The 21,768-nt window shown below is 37.8% G+C and overlaps 2 protein-coding genes across 5 annotated transcripts; one reads left to right on the forward strand and one right to left on the reverse strand.

Moving 5' to 3' along the window:
- Positions 1-734: 734 nt before the first annotated feature.
- On the forward strand, positions 735-5,592 carry LOC116249207 (4-coumarate--CoA ligase-like 9). Its single transcript, XM_031622411.2, has 6 exons — positions 735-2,059; positions 2,132-2,321; positions 3,001-3,146; positions 3,801-3,868; positions 4,654-4,756; positions 5,138-5,592. The coding sequence occupies exons 1-6, from the start codon at positions 992-994 to the stop codon at positions 5,261-5,263; spliced, it is 1,701 nt and encodes a 566-aa protein (XP_031478271.1). The 5' UTR covers positions 735-991; the 3' UTR covers positions 5,264-5,592.
- Positions 5,593-8,459: 2,867 nt separating this feature from the next.
- On the reverse strand, positions 8,460-21,281 carry LOC116247356 (ATPase family AAA domain-containing protein At1g05910). Of its 4 annotated transcripts, none has more exons than XM_031619509.2 (13): positions 21,133-21,281; positions 20,983-21,053; positions 19,907-20,243; positions 19,456-19,545; positions 16,717-16,815; positions 14,754-16,586; positions 14,470-14,658; positions 14,183-14,325; positions 10,918-11,163; positions 10,021-10,207; positions 9,884-9,949; positions 9,545-9,797; positions 8,460-9,119 (listed from the first exon to the last, which is right to left on the reverse strand). In XM_031619509.2, exons 3-13 carry the CDS (start codon positions 20,198-20,200, stop codon positions 8,674-8,676), a joined length of 3,846 nt encoding a protein of 1,281 aa, XP_031475369.1. In that variant the 5' UTR covers positions 20,201-20,243; positions 20,983-21,053; positions 21,133-21,281; the 3' UTR covers positions 8,460-8,673. The 4 variants fall into 4 exon arrangements, with proteins under 4 accessions (XP_031475369.1, XP_031475370.1, XP_031475372.1 ...); XM_031619510.2 differs by having other exon boundaries at positions 20,959-21,053; XM_031619512.2 differs by having other exon boundaries at positions 21,038-21,053; positions 21,133-21,278.
- Positions 21,282-21,768: the final 487 nt, after the last annotated feature.

Here is a 21,768-nt window from a genome sequence, read left to right on the forward strand (position 1 = left end):
CTAACCTGGCATTGATCAGTCAAGTTTGAACAGCGAATGGTAGGAACCTATCAATATCATGTGCATTTTGGATCTGATCTCTTTATGTGGTGCGTTTTAGACCATTTCAAACGTATTAGCTGAATTTCATAACAAATTTTTTACCGGATTAGCAAGTAGATTGAATTTGATACTGTTTGGTTTTCACAAGGAAAATCCGATCCAATTAGTCACCGGGTTTTGAATTTGATATGAAAAAAGTCTGGGCATCGAGTCGGTTGTACCTGATTGACTCGGGCCTAGGCTTGGGCCCAAAAGTTTGCATGACTAGTTAGACTTAGCTCCGTAACTTAATATTATTATTTTATATATATATATATATATATATCATTATGATTAATTATATTTATATATTATTTTATATTAAAATACATTTTTAATGTTAATCGAGTTATGGATGCCCAGCCTTACTCAAACATGTCACCAAGTTTGGTTTATCAATGTTCAATCAGTCAATTATTACGATAAACTATTGTAAAAAACATTCAACTTTTAGGCAAATAACAAATCCACGCTCGATTTTTAAAAATTAACAAATAGAGAGAAATCATCAAAATGTCCGCCTAACGATTATATAAAATAATATTTTTTGATTAGAGACGACAAAAAGTACTCCTCATAAACAATCACTCATCCTTATCCAATGGAAGATCAATTTTTGTCCTTAGTAAAATGGTACCCATTATTTGCGATAAAAAGTTTATATATCTTTTATCAGCAGGTTGTTCTTCGAGAATTTTTTTTTCCATTTGCTCTAGATAGCATACAAAAGGAGCTCATGAGGTGAAACCGGCGTCTCAACCCTAATTACCACAGTCAAGATCCAATCCAACAGAGATCCAATTTTCTAGGAGCAATCCAAGGACCTGCTTTTTCGAGGTACTTTTCGGAAAATATAAATAACCTCCTCCCATGCGAAAGGAAGAACTAGGAAACTCAGCAACCGCCAGCCATGGCTGCCGGAAAAAACTCCGGCCACAAACCGGTTTCAGATCCAGATCCAAAAAGCGGCTTCTGCAAACGGACGGAAACCTACTACTCCCTGCGCCCTTCCGTCACCCCGCCGGCCTCGGGCCTTGCCCCCAGCGTCGCCGATGCCATCTTCTCCTCGCTCGTTTCCTCGCGCTTCTCCTCGGGCACCGCCCTCATCGACCCTTCCACGGACGAGCGCATCTCCTTTGCGCAGCTCGCGGACTACGTCCAGTCACTCGCCGATTTTTTATCAGCCCTCGGTCTCCGAAAGGGCGAATCTGTCCTCGTCATTTGCCCGAATTACATCTACGTCCCCATCGTCTACCTCTCCGTCCTCTCCGTGGGCGCCGTCCTCACCGCGTCCAACCCCGCCAGCACCGCCCACGACGTCTCGTATCAGTGTCGGCTATCGAAACCGGTTCTGGCCGTGCTCCATTCCTCCACCGTCCATCTCGCCCCCAAGTCCCTTCCCCACCCTCCGATCATCATCGATTCGCCCCACTTCATCGCCCTCTTGAAGCCAGACCGCCAAAAGCCGGTTCACAATGTATCGGCAGAGCAAGGTGGCCGTCCCAGGATGGTGCGAACCAGATCCGATATCAGACCGGACGACCCGGCAACGATTCTGTACTCGTCCGGGACGACCGGGAGGATCAAGGGGGTGCTGTTGACACACCGGAATTATACCGCGATGCTGGCGGCGAGTTCTGGGCGGTGGGCGGAGAGGGAAGCGGCCGGGACGGGACTGCTGACGGTTCCGATGTTCCACATATACGGGTTCTTTTTCATCCTGAACGCGGTGGCGGTGGGGGAGACGACGGTGGTCCTGTCCCGGTTCTCGATGGGGTCGATGCTCCAGGCGGTGGAGAAGTACCGGGTCAACTACATCGCCGCCGCGCCGCCCGTGGTGGTGTTGATGGCGAAGTCGGAGATGGCCGGCCAGTACGACCTGAGCTCTCTCGTGGTCGTCGGGTCCGGCGGGGCGCCTCTCGGGAAGGACGTTATTGACCGGTTCACTGCCCGCTTCCCTCAAGTTGAAATCGTCACGGTACGTTTGATAAAGATTAGCATCAAGGCGTAACAGAAGATGCAAGAGATTGATGGAGTGATTAAATTTCAGGGATATGGGCTGACCGAATCGACCGGCGGCATCACCAGCTTGATGGGACCAGAGGAAACCAAGCGGCACGGTTCGGCCGGAAAGCTTGCGGCGAATGTAGAGGCGAAAATCATCGACCCGGAATCCGGCGCGGCCTTGCCGCCGGGCAAGCAAGGAGAACTATGGCTGAGAGGAGAGCCCATAATGAAAGGTGATCGCTACAACTTTCTTGTCCTCGTCGTCTTTTAATTCCAACCGCAGGGGTTGGGTTGCAAGAGCTAAGGAAAAATTTCATCTTCAGAGATGCATTTTGCCCATAATTGAAAAAAATGACTATACTTTTAGTTTTGTTTTTTTTACAAAAGGCAACCTTTTCACTTTTTTCATTTTGTCCTTATAGAGATTTTCTTTCTTGTTCTATTAAGTTAAACTTGCTTTAGTTACCCTTAAGTAGAGTCAGAAATATAATTTTTTTAAATTTTTATATATGATAAAGAAATTTTTTAAAAATTTACATGTAATTTTTTTTTCTTTTTTGAAGGACAGCCAAGGCCCCAAATAGCCCCCAGCTCTACTTCTCCTTAATTGGGATGTTAGGCACTTAGGTAGGGGCTGAGCCAAGGGGGTACACTCCCTCAATTTGTTTTTTAAATTACATGTAAATTTAAAAAAAAAAATACTTATCCTATATAAAAATGTTGAAAAATGATATTTCGGCTCATGTCAAATTTTACGAACTTTTAATTCAGCATTTCTCATGAAAAATTTCGGGCTCTGCTCCTCCACTTGATTATGCCTAAAGGGTAATAGATGCAATAGAAAAATTAATGCTCTCTTCTTCCCATCATCCAACACATGATTTTGAATGAAATGTCTCTTTTGGGTGGCAGGGTATGTGAATGATGATGAAGCCACTTCCTCCACTTTGCACCCAGAAGGCTGGCTTAAGACTGGAGACCTTTGTTACTTTGATGAGGAGGGCTTCCTCTTCGTCGTCGACAGGTTGAAGGAGCTCATTAAGTACAAGGGCTACCAGGTGAACTATATCATACATACATACATGCATATATACATCTATTCATGGATATACTGCTCATGTGAACAAGCTACTGGGATTGAAAACATGTATATACATACATGCACATGAATGTGGTGTTGGAGCATGTAAATACTCTTTTAGTCTTGTTGGGTCTCCTTGCTTTCTGGTCAGTGCTGTTACATATAATTGCATATAAACTTAAGATAAATTTTCAAAACAAAAAAAAACTACTCAGCTTTTGATGTATTTACAAATAACTATCAGAAAAAAACATATGCTAAGAAAATGACTAAAATACCCCTCTCACGCAATGAGGAAAGCCGTTTTGAGTACCAAGCTGTGAGAGTGCACTAGTGTCATTAACAAATTACCCAAGTGTTTTTCTGCATATCGAAGCAAGTTATTTGTTTGGGCATTCCACTTGTGAGTATTGCATAACACCAAAATATTGTGGTATTCTACCGTCACAAGTAAAATGCCATAACATCCAAGTCGGCCTCTTGTGTGTTATGCCATACTTAATAAAGCACCAATGAAAGATGGCTTTTCTAGTAGAAGGGGATCCTTGTTTTCATGGTGCTAAATTGATCAATGCATCTCAATGTCTTATTCAACATGTTAATGCTGAATTTGGTTTACTGTGCATTACAGGTTGCACCAGCAGATCTAGAGCACCTGCTCCATGGCCATCCTGAGATTGCTGATGTTGCTGTTATCCCGTAAGGATGCTTCATGTATCGCAAAACTCGGCCGCGACCTAGTCGAACCCAAGTCCGGTCAAGCTGTTGTGAGCTTGGAAATGTGGGTCTGCTAGTGATGAAAGTCAAGGACAGAATCAGCCCATTAGCATTCTGTATCGTGATCTCTTCATCATTGAGCTTGGTCTAAACCCACAACCCTAGCATAGTTATTTTATTGGCAAAATTTTATTTTTGGACTCTTTAATTTCAAAAAAAGAGATTTCCTCTTCAGGATTTCTTAAGGAGGACCAGACTTTTCATAAAACCTATCAAATGCAGAACCTAGAGTGAATTTTCATTAGCCTAAAAGACAAAAAGTATTAGCTAAAGTGATAAGAATGTCAGCTGGTGATAGAAGGTAATAATGAAAAAGAAATTGGCCCCTAGTGTTTTTATAAATTTTCAAATTAGTGAAGTTTCAATCTAGGCCTTTATTTCACAATTTTCATAGAAATGTCTTTTTTTTATAAAAATATAAAAATGATATGTCTTGAAATTTAGGCACATGGTGGTCCTAAAATGATTTTTCTGATTTTTTTTTAAATGTTTATTTAAAGGAATCCGCCATCAATGTAAAATATCTAAAATCATACTCTTATGTCTTTAAGGTTTTGGTTTGCTTTAGAGCTCGGATGGTCCTAAGTTATATTTTTCAACTCTGGTGTCGCGTTTGCCTTAAGTACAGAAGATTGAGTCAAAACCAAATCTAGAAAAAAAAAATACCAAGAGCTCAGAATATTGATTAATACAAAAAAATTTTGCAGGTACCCTGATGAAGAAGCAGGACAAGTACCCATGGCCTTTGTGGTGCGTCAACCAAATAGCAGGCTCACTGAAGCACAAGTGATGGCTTTTGTAGCCGAAAAGGTAATTCAGATCCAAATTCAATATAAAACTCTTTTTGTCACTTCAAATTTTAGTTCTCAATTTTTTTTTCTATCCCACTCAGTTATCGGCCTACTTATATTTCACATCAATGACTAGTTGATCACACAATTCAAGTTATATATATATATATATATATATATATATAACTTTGCCCTTGATTTTTTTAAAAAACTTCTGGGTGCACCGTATCGAAGCATAAAAATTTGAGGCGAGTTATCGCCTTTCCTGTTGAATCAGTTGTAATCGGTGACCTATAATTATTTTTGATTTAAAACAAACGAATATATAGAATTTAATTTGAAAAATGAGGAGAAAAATGAAAAAGGAGAGATGTACTAACCAAGACTTTTCTATATGTAGGTTGCACCATACAAGAGGGTTCGACGTGTTGCATTTGTAAGCTCTATACCAAAGAATGCGGCAGGGAAGATCTTGAGGAAGGATTTGGCAAAATTGGCACTCCCCACTCCTCCATCTCGTCTCTAAGTCACTCCCTTTGGAATCTGCCCCATTTTACAGATTAAACACACACACACACACACACAGAGAGAGAGAGAGAGAGAGAAAGAAAGAGAGAGAGAGAGAGAGAGAGAGAGAGTTCTGAACTTAACTTGAGGTTTACAAAAGGTGTATAGAAGCAATGCCACCTTAAGAAATTTTCTATATTGTTCCTGATGGAAGTATAAAAATTTTCCATATTTTTGGTTGGATTTTATCTTAATACTAGTTTGAGCATTTTGGTTCACTTTGCCCGTGTACTAAAGAGATGAAAAGAAAGGAGACCAAGTTGGTGAATCCAAATGTTTCTTGTTGTACTTGTATCTTCCATTGCTTAAATCTGGTTGTAGAAATGATAATCTGAGGCTTCTTGCTGTTTTTTTAATGGCCTTGGTTGACTTTACGGGTGCGCATCAGGTCGGGCAGGCCCGATGTCTGAAACTAGGGCCCGGACCCGAGCCTGAGCTCGGTACCCAAAACCCAGTTTAAAAATTAGTCGGGCCGAATTGGGGGCCCCCGTCGGGCCCAAGCCCATACCGGGCCCCTACCGGTGGCCAGGCCTGGCGCCCACCCTTAGTTGACTCCATTCTTTGTGCCAACAAATAAATATAGACCATTGGTAATATTTTACAAATGAATATAGAAAACAGGGACAGTTGATCTGGGGACGATGCTCTTGGGTTAATGGGATAGGGTGCAGTAGCAAGTACATACTACGATGCAGCCCTAAACCCTAGAAACAAGAAAAAGAGGGGCTTCGGCCATTTTCTAGGTCATGAGGTTCCTACTAGGTCCAAAAGTCAAATAAAAATAAAAAAATTAAGCAAACTAGCAAGCTTTAAAGATAACAAAAATATTCTAATCCTTCTTAATCAAATGAAAATCATAAACTTATTTGATGACATCTTAACAAAACTCAAAAACAGAAAAGTGCAAAAGTAGATACCCTGAAGAGGTTGAAGGCCCTCACTTTTTCTCTTTGCCCCACCGAGTTTAAGGCTGTTTCGAGACCTAGGTGGAAAGTGGGATAGATATCTCCACCCTTCGAACCATAATGCCTCTCAACTAGAGTGTCAAACAGCTACCATTTGTAAAACAAGAGAGTAACACCCACTAAAATTTAACTGACGGCTGGGCTTTAACCACCCTGCCAGTTTGACCTAATGTGCTTATGTTCCTTGAAGCAAGGTAAGTAGGAGAAGAATAAGAGAAAGAAAGTAAAAAACCGACTTGCTTTATTTGGATCGAGGGAAACAGATTTATCATGGAATTAGAAACCTCAGACTTGTCGCCCAACTCACTTCCCTACCAGATCTCAGATCCACTGCAGAAATCCTATTTCCTACATCCTTGTGGAAATATCTTGTCTCACATATCATGAAGTAATTCTTATATACCAAAATGATTATTAGGCAATGTAAAATTCTATTCAATTCTTTTATTTTCATACATATATTAACAAGTTTAATAAGTACGTACATCTATTGTAAGTATGAACTTCTGCTTCATCTTATAACACATAGTCAACAAATGAATCAGGTTCATTAACAATTCAAGTGTTGCAAAAGAAGACATTAATCACCTACAATATCTTTTGTATATATCGGATTTCTGTCACATAGGTGCCTCCCTCATTTAACAAAAGCATGGAACCTGAGGTGACTAATTGATGAAATATCAGTCAATGCCAAGGCCTTTGTGAATGATATTCAAGAAAAAAACATTCTGAAGCGAATCATAAAATTAAACGAGATGCTCTTATTAGACAAAAATGATGAACAAATGTCTAAGAGAACATACACATATATGAAAGCTTCATGTATATATAGGAAAGTTGGTAAAAACAGACAACTTGGGTAAAAGAGAAAAATTTATTTTTTTTAAAAAAAAATTCTGCAATCTAACCTTATAAATATGGTCTTAAGAGTGATTTGGTAAGAAACATATTTTAAATTAGTCAGTTTATTACTTGAATAACGTTTTTTTAATAATAAAAAAATGAATGATTCTTACAACATCAAAGTTTGATAGTAGAACAGATCTTTTTTTTTAATAAAAGTAACTTGAACTAAAACATGATTTACATATAAAATTAGTGTTTATAAACAATGATTTTGATGTTCAAAGTACATTTTAACAGAAACTTAAGAGATCTCGTTTTCATCCCTATATATAAGTAAGTGAACATATAAGTAAGTGAACAATAACTCCAATTATCCAAAGTCATCAACTATTTAACCAAGACCATCATTTAAAGAAAATGGTTGATTAAAAAAAAAAATGATGTAAATTAATATTAAATAACAAAAATGTTTTTCTCTCTTTATTTTTCTCTTAATCATTCATCAAGTTGGATCGCACGGTTCTATAAAAAGTTAATCATTCAATTATATATATATATATTCCAACAACCACCCGATAGAAGCCCCTTTCAAATCCTCAAACACGATCGTACAAGCAATAATTTCCTATAACAATTAAAAAAAAAAGAGAAAGAGTGATTTAGAATTACAATCAATTTTTTTTAAAAATATTTTTTCTGCAATGTAACCTTATAAATATGGTCATAAGAGTTATTTTGGTTCGAAACATATATTAAATTAGTCAGTTTTTCACTTGAATAACGTTTTTTTAATAATAAACAATGAATGACTCTTATAACATATAAATTTGACAGTAGAAAAGATCATTTTTTTTTACTAAAACATGAATTAAAAGAAATGAATTGTTGAAATAAAAACAAAAAGAAAAAAATGCAAATTAATATAAATGGCAAAAATGACCATCACATTTTTTTCTCTTAACCGTTTTCATGTTGAATAACAGAGCATATTAGATGGCTAGATGACTTTAAAAAGCTAAAGTCACAATTCAATTATATATATATATATATATATATATATATATATATATATATGGATTCCAACAGCCAGGTTTACTCGATGGAAACCCCTTTCAGATCCTCAAACACAATTATACAAGCAATAACTTCCTGGTAACAGTTGAAGGACGAGATTGCTTTAGCATTATAATCGCTAAAAGTTACAGTATAACGTCATATATCGGTCAAGATGGATGCGTGCGACCAGGTCCTTGTGTCATTTCTCAGGGTAACAGGCTTTTAACTCCAGATTGACATATGAGAATCATTATGAACAACCCATATCAGGATGTTTGGAAGGGATTAAGAGGAAACGTAATAATTAAAATCTCCTGTAACATTCACATACACCAGATGCCAGCGTGTGTGTGTGGTTTATGTGTATAAGCATGTGCAAATGGATTGAGAGATATTTGATTGGTAATAAGCGAGATAAATAATTAAAAAATCAAATGAAAACTTATATCTAGGCTCAAAAATGGATGGGCGAGGAGAAGAAACATGCATTCTACAAGCTTCAGAAATTCTCCTCATCATCGACAAAATTCAACAAAAATCTCAACATGGCATCCTTGTCTACTACACCTTGGCTTCCATTGGTTGCTATGGCACCTTGCATGATTTGTGTATAGAGCCTCTCAAGTTGTGGTACGCTGTACTCCTGTGTTCGTTCTACTAGCCGTTGCTTGATTGCTTCTACTTGATTGTTTACTTCCTTCTCCTCTGAACATCTTCCAGGCTCACTATCATTGTTTTCGTTTGCATGGGATGTGTCATTACATGCCACAGCATTTTCCGCTGCTTCAGATGGTTCCTCTGCATCCGGACAACCATCTGAAGCTTTTAGATCACCATTTTCTTCAGCTTGTTGTGGTTCTATTGCTTCAACAGAAGCAGCAGCCTTCGTTGATTCAGGTTCTCCTGTCTGATGCCTATCCTCTGACACCAAAGGAAGTTGAGCACCTGCAGAATAGTTAGCTGTCCAGAATCAACAATGTAATTCTAAGGCAGGACCTGTCCTGGTCTCAAACACATTCAATTCTGGCTTATATTCAGCACAGCATATGAGATGGTCATCACCAAGCCAAAAAAGTGATATATCAGATAAGACAGACTGACTGGCTTCGATGAATCCAAAAATCAGTAGCTCAGCTCAATTTAAATGTAATCGATAATTTTAACACTGAGCAAGTTCAGTATCTAACAATCCATCCATCAACTTAACAATAAGTTAGACAATACCATGGATTAGCATTACCAAAGGTAATGCTAGTAAGATTAAATCAATGAATACCTCGAGAAACAAGGCAATCACAAAGAGTCATGAAGCAACTAAGTAAAAACCTAAGACCATCTCTGGCAATAAAAAACAATTATAATAAGCCTACCTGATTGCTCAGTATCATTGTGCTTCTTGGTCCTTTTCAGTGCTTCATAACTTTGACATAGATTAACCTCTGGTTGGACGTGTCGCAAGCGTGCACTTGTTCTTGTTGCACTTGCCAGTTGTACTACTGGGGTTGCAGGTAGAGTTGGGCCAGTGCACAGCTCATCTGGTACGCGGATAGGGCCCCCTTGTTCTGCTACCTTGTCACAGAATGAAACAAGTGCAGGATCCATCTGCATCAGCATGCCATGGACCTGCAGAAAACAATCGAGGAAATCATGCACTAAGTTGTTGAAGCTCTGTCAAGCTCCTGCAATTAAGAATATGATCCAAGGCATACTGCGTCTCGAAGTTCATATGCTCTGCTAACAATCCTAGCTCCGTTGTAGTCATCACCATTATAAACCTGCATGTCAAGAGAAAGGAAATTAGAAACATGAATAAGAAGGCATGACAATGAAAAATCACTGAACATACTTTTGCATTCGCTACAATAAGGTCAACGTCTAGAAGGAATGATGAACGTGTCAGATACTGCCCACAGTCAACACGCTGCAGCACTGTAGCCATATCCATGGGATGTTGGATGATAGTACGATAGTTGGGTGCATCTTCATCCAGCACTGGATAATGAAATGCACTGAACCGTTTATCATAAAGAATCCTACATCACATATCAAATGACAGATAATAATGAATCAGCCATGGCTTGTCCAGGTCCCATGATGATGCTAAATTACTAATACTAGATCTTTCAGATAGTTAAATCACAATTAATCATTAATATAATGTAAGCACCAGCAATGTAGTTAAAATCACCAAGTGGGGCCAAGGCGGCAGAACCAAAGTGCCTAGGCAATCCTTTTCAACAGAAAAGAGAGGAGGAAGAATACAAAAGAAAAAAAGGAGAAAGGGGCCAAATTGGGGTTTTAAAACTGCACCTCAATCAACATACTAAAAGATAGGACAAACAAAATAAAATAAAGTTCTGAGACGTAAATTTTTAGAAAATGATATATATTTTTTTTGTTAGGGCATTTAGGCATCTAAGCCATTGCCATAGAGACATCTTTAACCACAAAGTACACCAGTAATGTTTTAGAGATCTATTTCAGAAACCCATCCTGCAGTGGCCCTAGAATTGGTGGACAATAGAAGAAGACAGCTGAGGAACTTGGGAGTCCAAAGAAACTTTAGCATTCTTAAAGTCCATGGTATACAATAGGTTGGACTCTTCAAGAAGCAAACTGAACAATACATGAGCAACAAAACAAAGCTCATTAAGATGAGACTCATCACATAATTAATTTAGAAGAACCTTTTCATCAAAAGGATCAAATGTAGAAAAAAAAAATTCTAACAAAATTCAAGTACCGGTTACAAACATCCCGAAGGCACATCCGAAGGCGACGAATTGCATGCTCCTCAGCTTCTGCTTTTGCTTTTAATTCAGAAGGCTTTGGTCCGCTGACTGTCTTAGGAGCCTTTTCAAGCTTAGGGAGAGAATTCGAGTTTGAGGAACAAGCCTTTTTTTCTTCAGAATGAATCGAGAAAACTGCCTCAACCAACTGGCTGAAAAACAAAAATCTGTCTTCTGAAGTAGGTTTTTCCACATTGTATCTGTTTCAAGAAATAAAAACAATAATCATGCCTTATTTATATAATTGACTAAAATAAAATCAGGATACAATTCAAGCACATTGCCATCAATCATCAATCAGTCCTTGGTAGACTATCGAAGACTGAAGAATTGGAGAAGAGGATGAGGAAGCAGAAGAAGGGCCCTTTCACGTCAATGCATGCATAGATACACACACACACACACATATAAATATGTAAAGGCATGAGATGAATACAACCCCGACATATGATCTGTTGCTTTTTTAACACTTCTTTTCCTATAATCTAACCTCATAGATGGACGTTGAATGTTCAAAAGATCAGAGCAATACCAAAACATCATGATTTTTCAACGTATAGATTGAAGCATTTAAGATGAGCAAAGCTAAGAAACAATGATTTCTAAACCCTTACAAAATCTGATTTACACATCAAAAAATCAAGATCTATCTTTTTCCTTTTTCAATTTCTAAGCTTTGGAAATGCGAATCCATCTATGCAGCTGGACTTATAACAAACGTCACACTGACTTCTGACAGGCTGGCAGCATGGAAGACAAAATCTAAGAGAAAATATTGGTTTAGAAAGTGTGAGGTGGAAGCTTAGACAAACTAATCAAGGTAAAGTTAGTAGATTAACTTGATTCCTTGACCTCACATTTGGGCTTATCCCAACCAACATAGTCCAACAACAGTCTAACAGTTTCTTAGGAACGTTTCCCTCAGGAGCTCTTTTGAAGATATCATTTTCTTGAGAAAATATCGGGAAAATCTCCAAGAAATTGATTTTTTTTAGAAACTGTGAACTAATAAGTTTATGCTACTTTTTCTGCAGAAATATTAAGAAAGAAGTAGAACAACCTTTTGAAAACACAAAAGAAAAAAGTTACATGCTTAAAAATAGGAAAGAGAGACTGTTTTGAACATCTAAGAAAATATTGTAAATATCTCAGGATCATAATATGATATTTTCATTCTTATAATCTAAGAGAAAATGTTGGTTTAGAAAGTGTGAGGTGGAAGCTTAGACAAATTAATCAAGGTAAAGTTAGTAGATTAACTTGATAATGATTCCTTGACCTCACATTTGGGCTTATCCCAACCAACATAGTATAGTCACCAACAACAGTCTAACAGTTAGGAACGTTTCCCTCAGGAGCTCTTTTGAAGATATAATTTTCTTGAGAAAATATCAGGAAAATCTCCAAGAAATTGATTTTTTTTAGAAACTGTGAACTAATAAGTTTTATGCTAGTTTTTCTGCAGAAATATTAAGAAAGTAGAACAACCTTTTGAAAACACAAAAGAAAAAAGTTACATGCTTAAAAATAGGAAAGAGAGACTGTTTTGAACATCTAAGAAAATATTGTAAATATCTCAGGATCATAATATGATATTTTCATTCTTATCATATACTGAAAATATCACTATTTTGCCAATATTATTCAACCGATTTCCAAATGACAATAATATTAAGATGTTTTCAAATTATTGGAGATGTCTTTTTCTAGACAGCATGCTCACATGCTCATGCTTTTATATGCATTTTTTTCAACTTTATTCCACTTTTTAAAATTCGTCTTATTATTTGGATAATGACAAGAGAAAGGTTCTTAATATTTACAGGTTCAAACAACACGAATGAGAATAAAGCTTGCTAACATAGCACATAAATCATGAAGCGTAACTTTTAAGAGTTAATAAAACAGATACATTACACACCAATGAAACTAGCTTCAGAAGTGTAACTATACTATATTAGGTGCAACTTACCATGTATCCCTGTATCTTACATTGAGGTACGATACAAGGGTATCTTACTATCTTATGTTAGGCCTTCCAATAACCAAAAAAGAAAAACAACAAAAGAGATTTTTTTTCTTTTCTGAACTTATAGTTGCATGAACTCCTTCAGGCTGAATATTAAGTTTGTCATGAAAGACATTACATAGGTCTTCATGAAAAAACATAGGGCTGTCATAGTTGTTCACATAAAAGCTATGCCTGTCCTCCAAATAAAAACTTCAAGTTTCATGACCATTCAGTTGTTTCAAGATCCTAAGGAGTAAGTCATAAACAATAAAACTTATTTATTTAAGTGTAATTATTTCTAATGAGAATATGCAAGTTGTAGGTAGCAATTGATGCACTTCATGATTTTCATAAGCAGCATTTTCATAATTTTCTAATCAATATGAATTATCCGTACTTCTTAAAATTTTTGTGATTTTTTAATATAGAAAAATTAAATTTGTAACTATTTACATCACACCACATTACATATTTAACTTTGAGCCCGACTGATATGGATTATGTGTCTGGGCTTAAAAAAAAATTTTAGCACGGCAATGCCAATTGCCAAGTACTTACAAGTAACTAAAGCAAGCATATATCGTCTTAATAAAGAAGTTGCTGCAATATGATTGACTAAAACGATTCCATTGTAATCTACCTTTTCTTTGTTGGTATTAAGAAAACTTATCCCATTTTAATAAGCAATTTGCTATAATGCAAGGGACTTTAAATAACTCCCCAATAATCTGCTTTTATTTTGTTGGTAAGTTGAGGTGAGGAAACATTCAATTTACCATCCTTCCATATTAGATGGTCTACAAAGAGTAAAGACTAAGAGTGTTGGTGATTTTCTCAAAAGCTTCCAATTATATTGTAACATTTTTGAGTATCAATATCATGTTGAGCAAGATGTAACTGTTTTAAAGAATTAATCATTTAGCAAATTTCACATTTTACATCACAATGTCAACCACTACAAAGGATTTTCGTACATTTATTATGTTGTAGATTGTACATATGTCGACATTATTGTGACATGACCTTTCATGAGATTCCCTCACCAACATTTTCTGAGAAGTGATTTATGTTCATGGCTTACAAGTTACAACAAAGTGCACCACATGGAAAAAAAAAAACTAACACCCAGGATCATAGTGTTTCTTAGAAAGATGTAGAAGTACAAGAAACAGAATGTGGTACCAACGTAACAAAATCCATGTGCTTACACATTACGTTGGGCAAATACCGAGTATGACCCTTCATCTAATTCATTAAATGGTATTGAGGATGTTCCAAGCAACAATATTGGAAAATCTGAAGGCAAATCTTCTAAAAGAGTAATTAGAACTGCCTTCAGCTGCTCATGTGCCTGCAATACGATGGCAACAAGTTAAGAATTATATTCCAACATTTATTGCCGAGTTGCGATTGAAGATTCAGAACATCGCTGACTGTGTAACTTCTCAAATGAGAGCTTAGAATATCATTATGACATGGAAAGTCGCAAACTTACAGTTTCCCACCAAAGCTGAAACTGGGGCAAGTATAGAATACTGGGTGTGGTTCTTCTAGCTTCCCCAAAAACATGAACCAGTGCTTCTTCTGGGGTTTTTGCACTTGGATCTGACATAAGGGCAGGAAGCCCTAACGAGTGCACTGGAAATTTCTCCAATTCATGGAGAACAGCAGGTCCAATATGATCCTGTTAAACTAAAACAGTAAGTATATCTTAGACACCATTTTGATAGTGATGATTAGATAATATCAATAACATAAAAAGATATTTAGAATTATTACCAGTCCACCACCTTCATCACCACAAAGCAATAGTCGAGGCCTATATACAAGAGGAATTGCCGAACCATAAGATAACCCAAACAGCTTGTTAACATCTGAACTTGTAAGTGATGGAAAGATTTTAGTTATATGACACATGACTTTTTGAAGATGCCGCTTTAAACATGGAGCCATGGCCATGGATAATGGCCTAGAATGCACAATGGAGCCTCTGTGAGCAGCAGGGGTTATTGTAGACATGGCTTCAAGAAAATGATACTTCTCTACCTTCACAGAGTCAACATCAATCAAAAACTTGTCGTCACTAGTGTAAACTTGAGGGTATTTTTCACGGAAAGCACGAATTGCAGCTTCTGTGCACAATGCCTTCAAATCAGCACCACAATATCCAACACAACTGGCTGCAAGTTCACTTTTCAGCTCTTCAGATGGGGGTTCTTTCCACTTTCTTGTGTGAATATTTAAGATCTCACCACGTGCCTGACATCCAGGTAAAGGAAAATTGAATTCACGATCAAAGCGACCAGGACGACGTAAAGCTCCATCAATTGCATCAACTCTGTTGGTAGCTCCAATTAGTACAACTTGCCCACGAGAATCGAGTCCATCCATTAAAGCAAGTAGAGTAGAAACGATTGAATTATGAATTTGCTCTTGTTTACTTGATCTAACAGGAGCAAGTCCATCTATTTCATCAAAGAAAATAATTGATGGTTGATTCTTTTGAGCTTCTTCAAATAGCATTTTTAGCTGCCTTTCAGCTTCCCCAACCCACTTACTGAGAACATCTGCTCCTTTGCGCATGTAAAAGCTAACCTTCTGTCCAGCTTTTGATGCTGCACAAGCCAATGCCCTTGCAATCAATGTTTTTCCAGTCCCAGGAGGACCACACAACAAAACACCTCTTGGAGGAGTGATGTTATAGCTGGCAAAGAAATCAGGGTAGAGGAGAGGGAAAAACACCATTTCTTTCAATGCATCAATATATTCTGACAGCCCTCCTATGTCTTCAAAACTAACACTTTCATCCACCTGCAATGGTTGAATATCTGCTCCTCCTTTAGAACTTGGTCCAGCTGTTTGGATTCCTGTAGCACCTGGAGCAGAAAAATCACTCTGGTGACCCCAACCAGAAGCAGCAACATTCAGGCCCCATGAGGTTGACCCATGAATATCCAGCCCCCCAAAAAGCCAAGGAGCTCCACTTCTGTTCCCTGCCCGTGCCCAAGGCACTGCTGGACCTTGATCAAGTTCATCCACAAGAAGGGAATCATCAGAGTCTTCAGCTAATGGTGGGCGTAGCCGTTTATGAACCCGAGAACCACCTCTCCTCACATCCCTGTTGGTTTTCGTTCCCATTCCATGATGCAGGACTCTGCGTGGTGACCTTGGCCGCTGCTTTTCTCCTTTCTCAGGCAGAAATCTACGAACCTCTGCACGGTTACGAAGATCATATCGCCTCCTTCCCTCCTTCTCTTCCTCACCATCTTCATCTTCACCATCTTCCTCTCCTTCATCACCCTCATCACCTCCATCCCCTTCATCAACTCCCTCCTCACCTTCAGCCTCAGCCTCACGCTCAGCTTCATCACCATTTTCTGTGTCATCTTGTTCAGCTTGATCTTCTGATGTATCCTGGTCATCTTCAGATTCTTGATATGATCGATCTCTTGCAATGTTGGCCGTTGTTGATCTTCGAGGTCTTAAACCTTCACGACGTGGCAAAGAATTGGCTTCTTGGACCTTTTTATGCCTCGGTGTCGGTGGGGTTGAAAATTCGTCCTGATTAGCAGCAAGAACATTCTTTCTTCTAGAAGAGCGGTATTGTGGTCTCTGTAGGAGATAAAACCTCAACTGTTAGAACATTTTAAGCAATATAATCATAGCTGCACTTTGCAGACCCATAACCAGCTACAACTAACCTACATACACATTCCATGCTTGGAAGAGAATAAAATCTCACCATTAAGTCATCATCCTCTGAGTCAGAATTATCAGTTTCATAATCTTCAAGATTGATAGAGCTCTTCCTTTTCCTAGTAGAGCGTCGAAGATTAGGTGTCTGCAAACACAGAAGGCATGTGCCAATTAAGACATTTGACACACCACATTGCTTTTAGTCATGTAATCATCTAGTTTCATTTCTTAACAAGCAAAAAGCCTTGATGTGATTGATGCTTTACCCAAATCATGAAAACTTTGGGCAAGAAAAGAAATTATTTTAAGTCAAACAAGTCTCGTTGATTGCTCACATATTCAAGGTGTCGCTTTTCAATCTACTTTGGTCTAATGAACAAAACATTTAGTGCAATAAGGGATTCATCTGTGCATTTATGTGTTTACACTTTATATTGCATTGAAATGGGAAGATGAGCACATTATGAGTAAACACTATTTTTAATATCAAAATTTCTGTTGAACAGGCCCCAATATGACCACATACACCAAATGGCCAGAATAAAAAAGAATGTGTGAGAACCAAATAAAACATAATCCATGGTATAAAAGACAAAGAATAAGCTCTGTTTTCTGATCCAATCAGCTCTTTATACCAAATGTCAGTTAATATCTCTTAAAAATTGACTCACGTCTTACCCTTTTTATAGCAGTCTAATTTCATCATTGCAAAATTAGAACCAAAATAATCTGAAAACTAGCCAATCCTAAAGCAAGAATCTTAGCACGTAAAAAGAGACCTAATATGCCTTCTAAAAATAAGAAAGACAACAAAACCAAAAAAGAAATTTCTTTGAACTAAGCTCCAGCTAAATGGGTGAACATAGAGAATCCTGAAAACAGGTTCCAAGTTTTGCACAAGTATCATGGCATCTAGAGGCCAAAATCCATCAATACTAAGGGGATGTTTGGATGGCATCCCAAAATCAGGTTTTAGAGGTAAAACCTGGTTTTGAGTGTTTGGGTGCCATCAAAACTGGGTTTAAGGAAATCCCAGTTTTGACAAAACTTGGTTATGTAAAAGGGAGTGAAAAACTTGACCTTCCTCAGGTTATCCATAAAAAACTAGGTTTTGGGTGTCTCACCCAAACAAAAAAGCAAGTTTTCAAAACTCATTAAAAAACTTGGTTTTCAGTGTTTCCACAAAACTGGACCAGATGAGGGTGTCATCTAAATGCCCCCCTAAGGATTCTTATCATAAAAGGAGGATGGCGGATATAAACCTTGACTGGTGAATAGTCCCATAGGCCATAATCTTAAACTTCATTTTCAAGTTCTTTTTCATATGAAATAGGTATAAGGGACCATAGGCGCTTGTATGGACTATGAAGCAACAAAATTCAAGAACTCACCCAAAGTGTGCCATATTAAGATCCATATATAATAATTTGTTATGAATCGATTAGATATATTAAGGTCTTTTCTCCTGACATTCTTATGGATTGACTTTGAAAACATAATATTCTTATTATTTATGATGATAATATGCCAAAAGTTTTGTGTGAATACAACATCTTTTAGTTTGTTGACCAAACAAAACTTATGCCACACGGATGCAGATGCAGCAACTTTATTTTCAACTCATTTTCCATATAAAATAAGGGACCATAGGAATTTGTATGGAGTCTATATGGACTATGAAGCAACAGAATTCAAGAATTCACCCAAAGCATCCATATTAACAACTATGTATAGTCATTTGTTATGACTATGAGATATATTAAGGTCTTTTCTCCTGACATTCTTATGAATTGACTTTGAAAAGCTATTATTCTTATTATTTGTGAAGTGTGAATACATCTTTTAGTTTGTTGACCAAACAAACCTTATGCCACATGGATGCAGGTGCAGCAACTTAAAAAAAAAATGGGTGCAGATGCAGCAATGATGTATGTGTATGTATTCTGCTTAAATTTAGGATGTTTTGCAAATTGTAAAACGTAAAAGAAGACCTTTTATAGATTCCAATGAAAATAAGGTTTAAAAGCCTTTTCCTAAAAAAGGGATGACTCTCTCTCCCTCTCTCTCTCTCTCTCTCTCTCTCTCTCCCTCTGTGTGTGTGTGTGTGTGTGTGCGCGCGCTGGCCCTCTATCTCCCTGGGGGCCGCCACCACATTGATGTGGGTGAAGCAGCCTGAGCATCACGTTCATGTGATAGAATAAAACAAAAGAAAGAAATAACCAATTATTTTTTCCTCAATTTCACCAATCAGTTCCTACTTACACTGGCTATAATATCCTGATAAAAAGAAATTATATTGCACATAACCAATGACAAATAGTACTCAGGTCCAAAGAGCAAATGCATCAAGATCTTCAGCATGTGACTGTGCAGCAAGAACTGATCGATAAATACAAATATTTTCATTACTGAACAGCTCTCACTATAAGCAAAGAAGGTTTTGCAGCACAATAACTTAATAAAAGTTTATATAAATATAAAGTTTCTAAATGCTTCATGAATGAACATTACCTATCTATTCTATAATTAATTAGAAAACATCAGAATTGTTGCACCAACCTTCATTTTGACATATGTCTTTTCCCAATTTGACTTGAAAATTTATAACCAGTTGATTGGATAAGGTGTTAGAATTTCCAAGCAAAACAGAGCTAAAAGACAAGTAAATAACCAAGGAACTAAGGAAACCTAGCTTGGAGATATTAATAATTCATATTTTGCTATCAAGTATCAAGGAAATGCATAATCATGTGCTCAATACAAAGGTGGTAAAAAGATGACTTACATTGGAAGAAGGAGACTGCACTGTTCTGTTTCCTGATCGTAAGACTTTTGCAATTCGAGGGCTTCCCATATGATGCTTAGCCTTGTTCTTCTATTAAAGCGACAAATGCATGAGGGCAAACAAAACCAAGAAAAGAGAAGGAAACAAAATTTCATTCCAGATGCTTTAAACTGACATTTTTAAAGCCTAAAAGGACGACTCAGGATATGATTTAAATCACCTAACATTCACAAGCACCATGATATTTAATACAAGAGAAGGGATATGACATTCAAAGTAGAAAAAGAATGAACAGATAATCCAAATATCCTCTTCATATGAAGCAGCACCCAAATCACTCCTGGAACAACAGAAATGCCTGGATACCAGAAAGCATGAAATAGAATTTAATATTTTCCACTTTCTAGGTCTAGCGCCAATCACTTTATGAAAATAATTAGACGATGCACACCTTAGAAGCATGACGCAATGGACGACCTCCAGGGCGCAGCATTTTGGCTATTTGAGAAGCTGCAGTCCGCTTTTTCGTCTTACTCTTCCTTCCTATCGGTTGATTGTAGAAGTAGTATGAACGTGTGAATATCTTGGGCCGTGTCCTGAGTCTGTCACTCATGCGCACGGCCTTGATCTCTGGTGCATCACCCTCTCCAGCATCTACCTTCTTCTCTGCCACATCGGAAACCTTTGTGGAATTTTGTGAACGCTTTGTAGGTGTTCCATCCGAAGAAGAGCGCTTTGGATCCATAGAATTTTAAACTACTCAAAGCTACATGCTTAATCTGCTAATACTGAACAAGGTGCAGGTATCAAAGAACAAAGAAGTAAGAACATGCACAAAAAAGGATGAGACATATATTTCTCGAGGAAAACAAGTCTATACAAAGCACAAACAGAGTGTATATAACATACATTAGTCCTTGAATGCGACGTACATAACTAACAAAACGGACAATCAAATTAAATATGACAACATCAAAATCCGATAAAACAGGAACTGTAAAAGTAACAACCCACTCGGGACAATAGTACCCATCAACTTTTGCTAGCCACCTGACTACCTGACCCCGTAGAAAGATGTATCAATAACCAGACACCCCATGTCCACTGCCCCCACAGAAAACCAAAGAAAAGTGAGGAAAAATACATAAATCGAGACATACAGACGATTTTCACTGACTTCCGTGCACCAACTATACCAAAGTGCCAGTGATAATAGCGAAGACAGCAAAAAAAAACAATAAAAATGATCATAACAATGAATCAAGCAAACAACTTGTTCGAAACGAGGAGAAAACAAAGCATGACGCAAAACCCAAAACCCTAGCATTGTATCACAAAGATATCACCAACAATAAACATCCCAATCATCAGTACAACTGACATATTAAAGGAAATAACAATCGAGGACACCGACTATTGCAATCATAAACCCCATAATCAGAGGATCACCCGAAAGGCTGTTAAAAAAAGGAAAACGTCAAGGTTCTCAAATTGGTAGGTTACAATTAGCAAGGAAAGGGCAGAAACCAATTCATTTCATGGAGGAAAGGCCGAATCGCGATGACTAACAGAGTGTTCGAACCTACAATCATGGTTTCCTGAAAAACAAATGGCATATGAGAGAGAGTTCCTATACTGTTCGTAACAGACGAAAAATAGCTCGAATCCTAAACTGACCGTTGATCGCCATGGATTGGCAGCAGAAGGGCGCTTGTTGTTTAAGATTTCTATGATTGCAAGAGAGAACAGAGAGACAGACAGAGAAGGAAGGAGGGGGAGGCGAGGGCATGTAGAGATGGACACACGGTGTCTCGGTCCTCCTCCGTGTTTTCTCACCTATTTGTTTAAAGAAAATAGAAAAAGAAAAGGGTATTTTAGTCATTTTGGCAACAGCTTGCTTGACCGCTTCGCAACCGTGGGGGTCCCAGGAGTTTGGGGGTGGATCCGGATCTTTAAGTGAAGATCCGAAACCGCTCTTGGAGCCAATACAAGTAAATCTCGTCATGGTAAAGATCCAAACGAGAAAAATAACTGAAAATATTTTTCAAGTTTTAATCTCGTATTAAATTTAAGGTGCAGAGCCACGTAGTGTTGGGGAAGAGTTAGATTGACGGCATTTTCTGATAATAATATCAATTTACAAAAGTCAAGTGGTTTTGGATCTGGATCCCTTTTATTATGACATTGTCAGCATGAGATCCATTTGCTGAATCCAGCAGAGAGAGCGAGACCTCATAAGGATCCACATCCGAAGGAACCGGTTTCCTTCCGGGAGACCGGAAACCTTCTCAGTCCAACTAGGCGTGTGGTGGG

The sequence above is a fragment of the Nymphaea colorata genome, chromosome 2, assembly GCF_008831285.2.
Source record: "Nymphaea colorata isolate Beijing-Zhang1983 chromosome 2, ASM883128v2, whole genome shotgun sequence".
In the NCBI taxonomy this organism is placed as follows: Eukaryota; Viridiplantae; Streptophyta; class Magnoliopsida; order Nymphaeales; family Nymphaeaceae; genus Nymphaea; species Nymphaea colorata.

Coding starts and splice junctions, on each gene's coding strand:
- LOC116249207 (XM_031622411.2), top strand. CDS start 992: ATGGCTGCCGGAAAAAACTCCGGCCACAAACCGGTTTCAGATCCAGAT. Junction 2,322..3,000: donor AGGAGAGCCCATAATGAAAG/GTGATCGCTACA, acceptor TTTGGGTGGCAG/GGTATGTGAATGATGATGAA. Junction 4,757..5,137: donor TGGCTTTTGTAGCCGAAAAG/GTAATTCAGATC, acceptor TTCTATATGTAG/GTTGCACCATACAAGAGGGT.
- LOC116247356 (XM_031619511.2), bottom strand. CDS start 20,200: ATGGATCCAAAGCGCTCTTCTTCGGATGGAACACCTACAAAGCGTTCA. Junction 19,546..19,906: donor CATTGCGTCATGCTTCTAAG/GTGTGCATCGTC, acceptor TCGCTTTAATAG/AAGAACAAGGCTAAGCATCA. Junction 9,120..9,544: donor CAATGATACTGAGCAATCAG/GTAGGCTTATTA, acceptor ACTATTCTGCAG/GTGCTCAACTTCCTTTGGTG.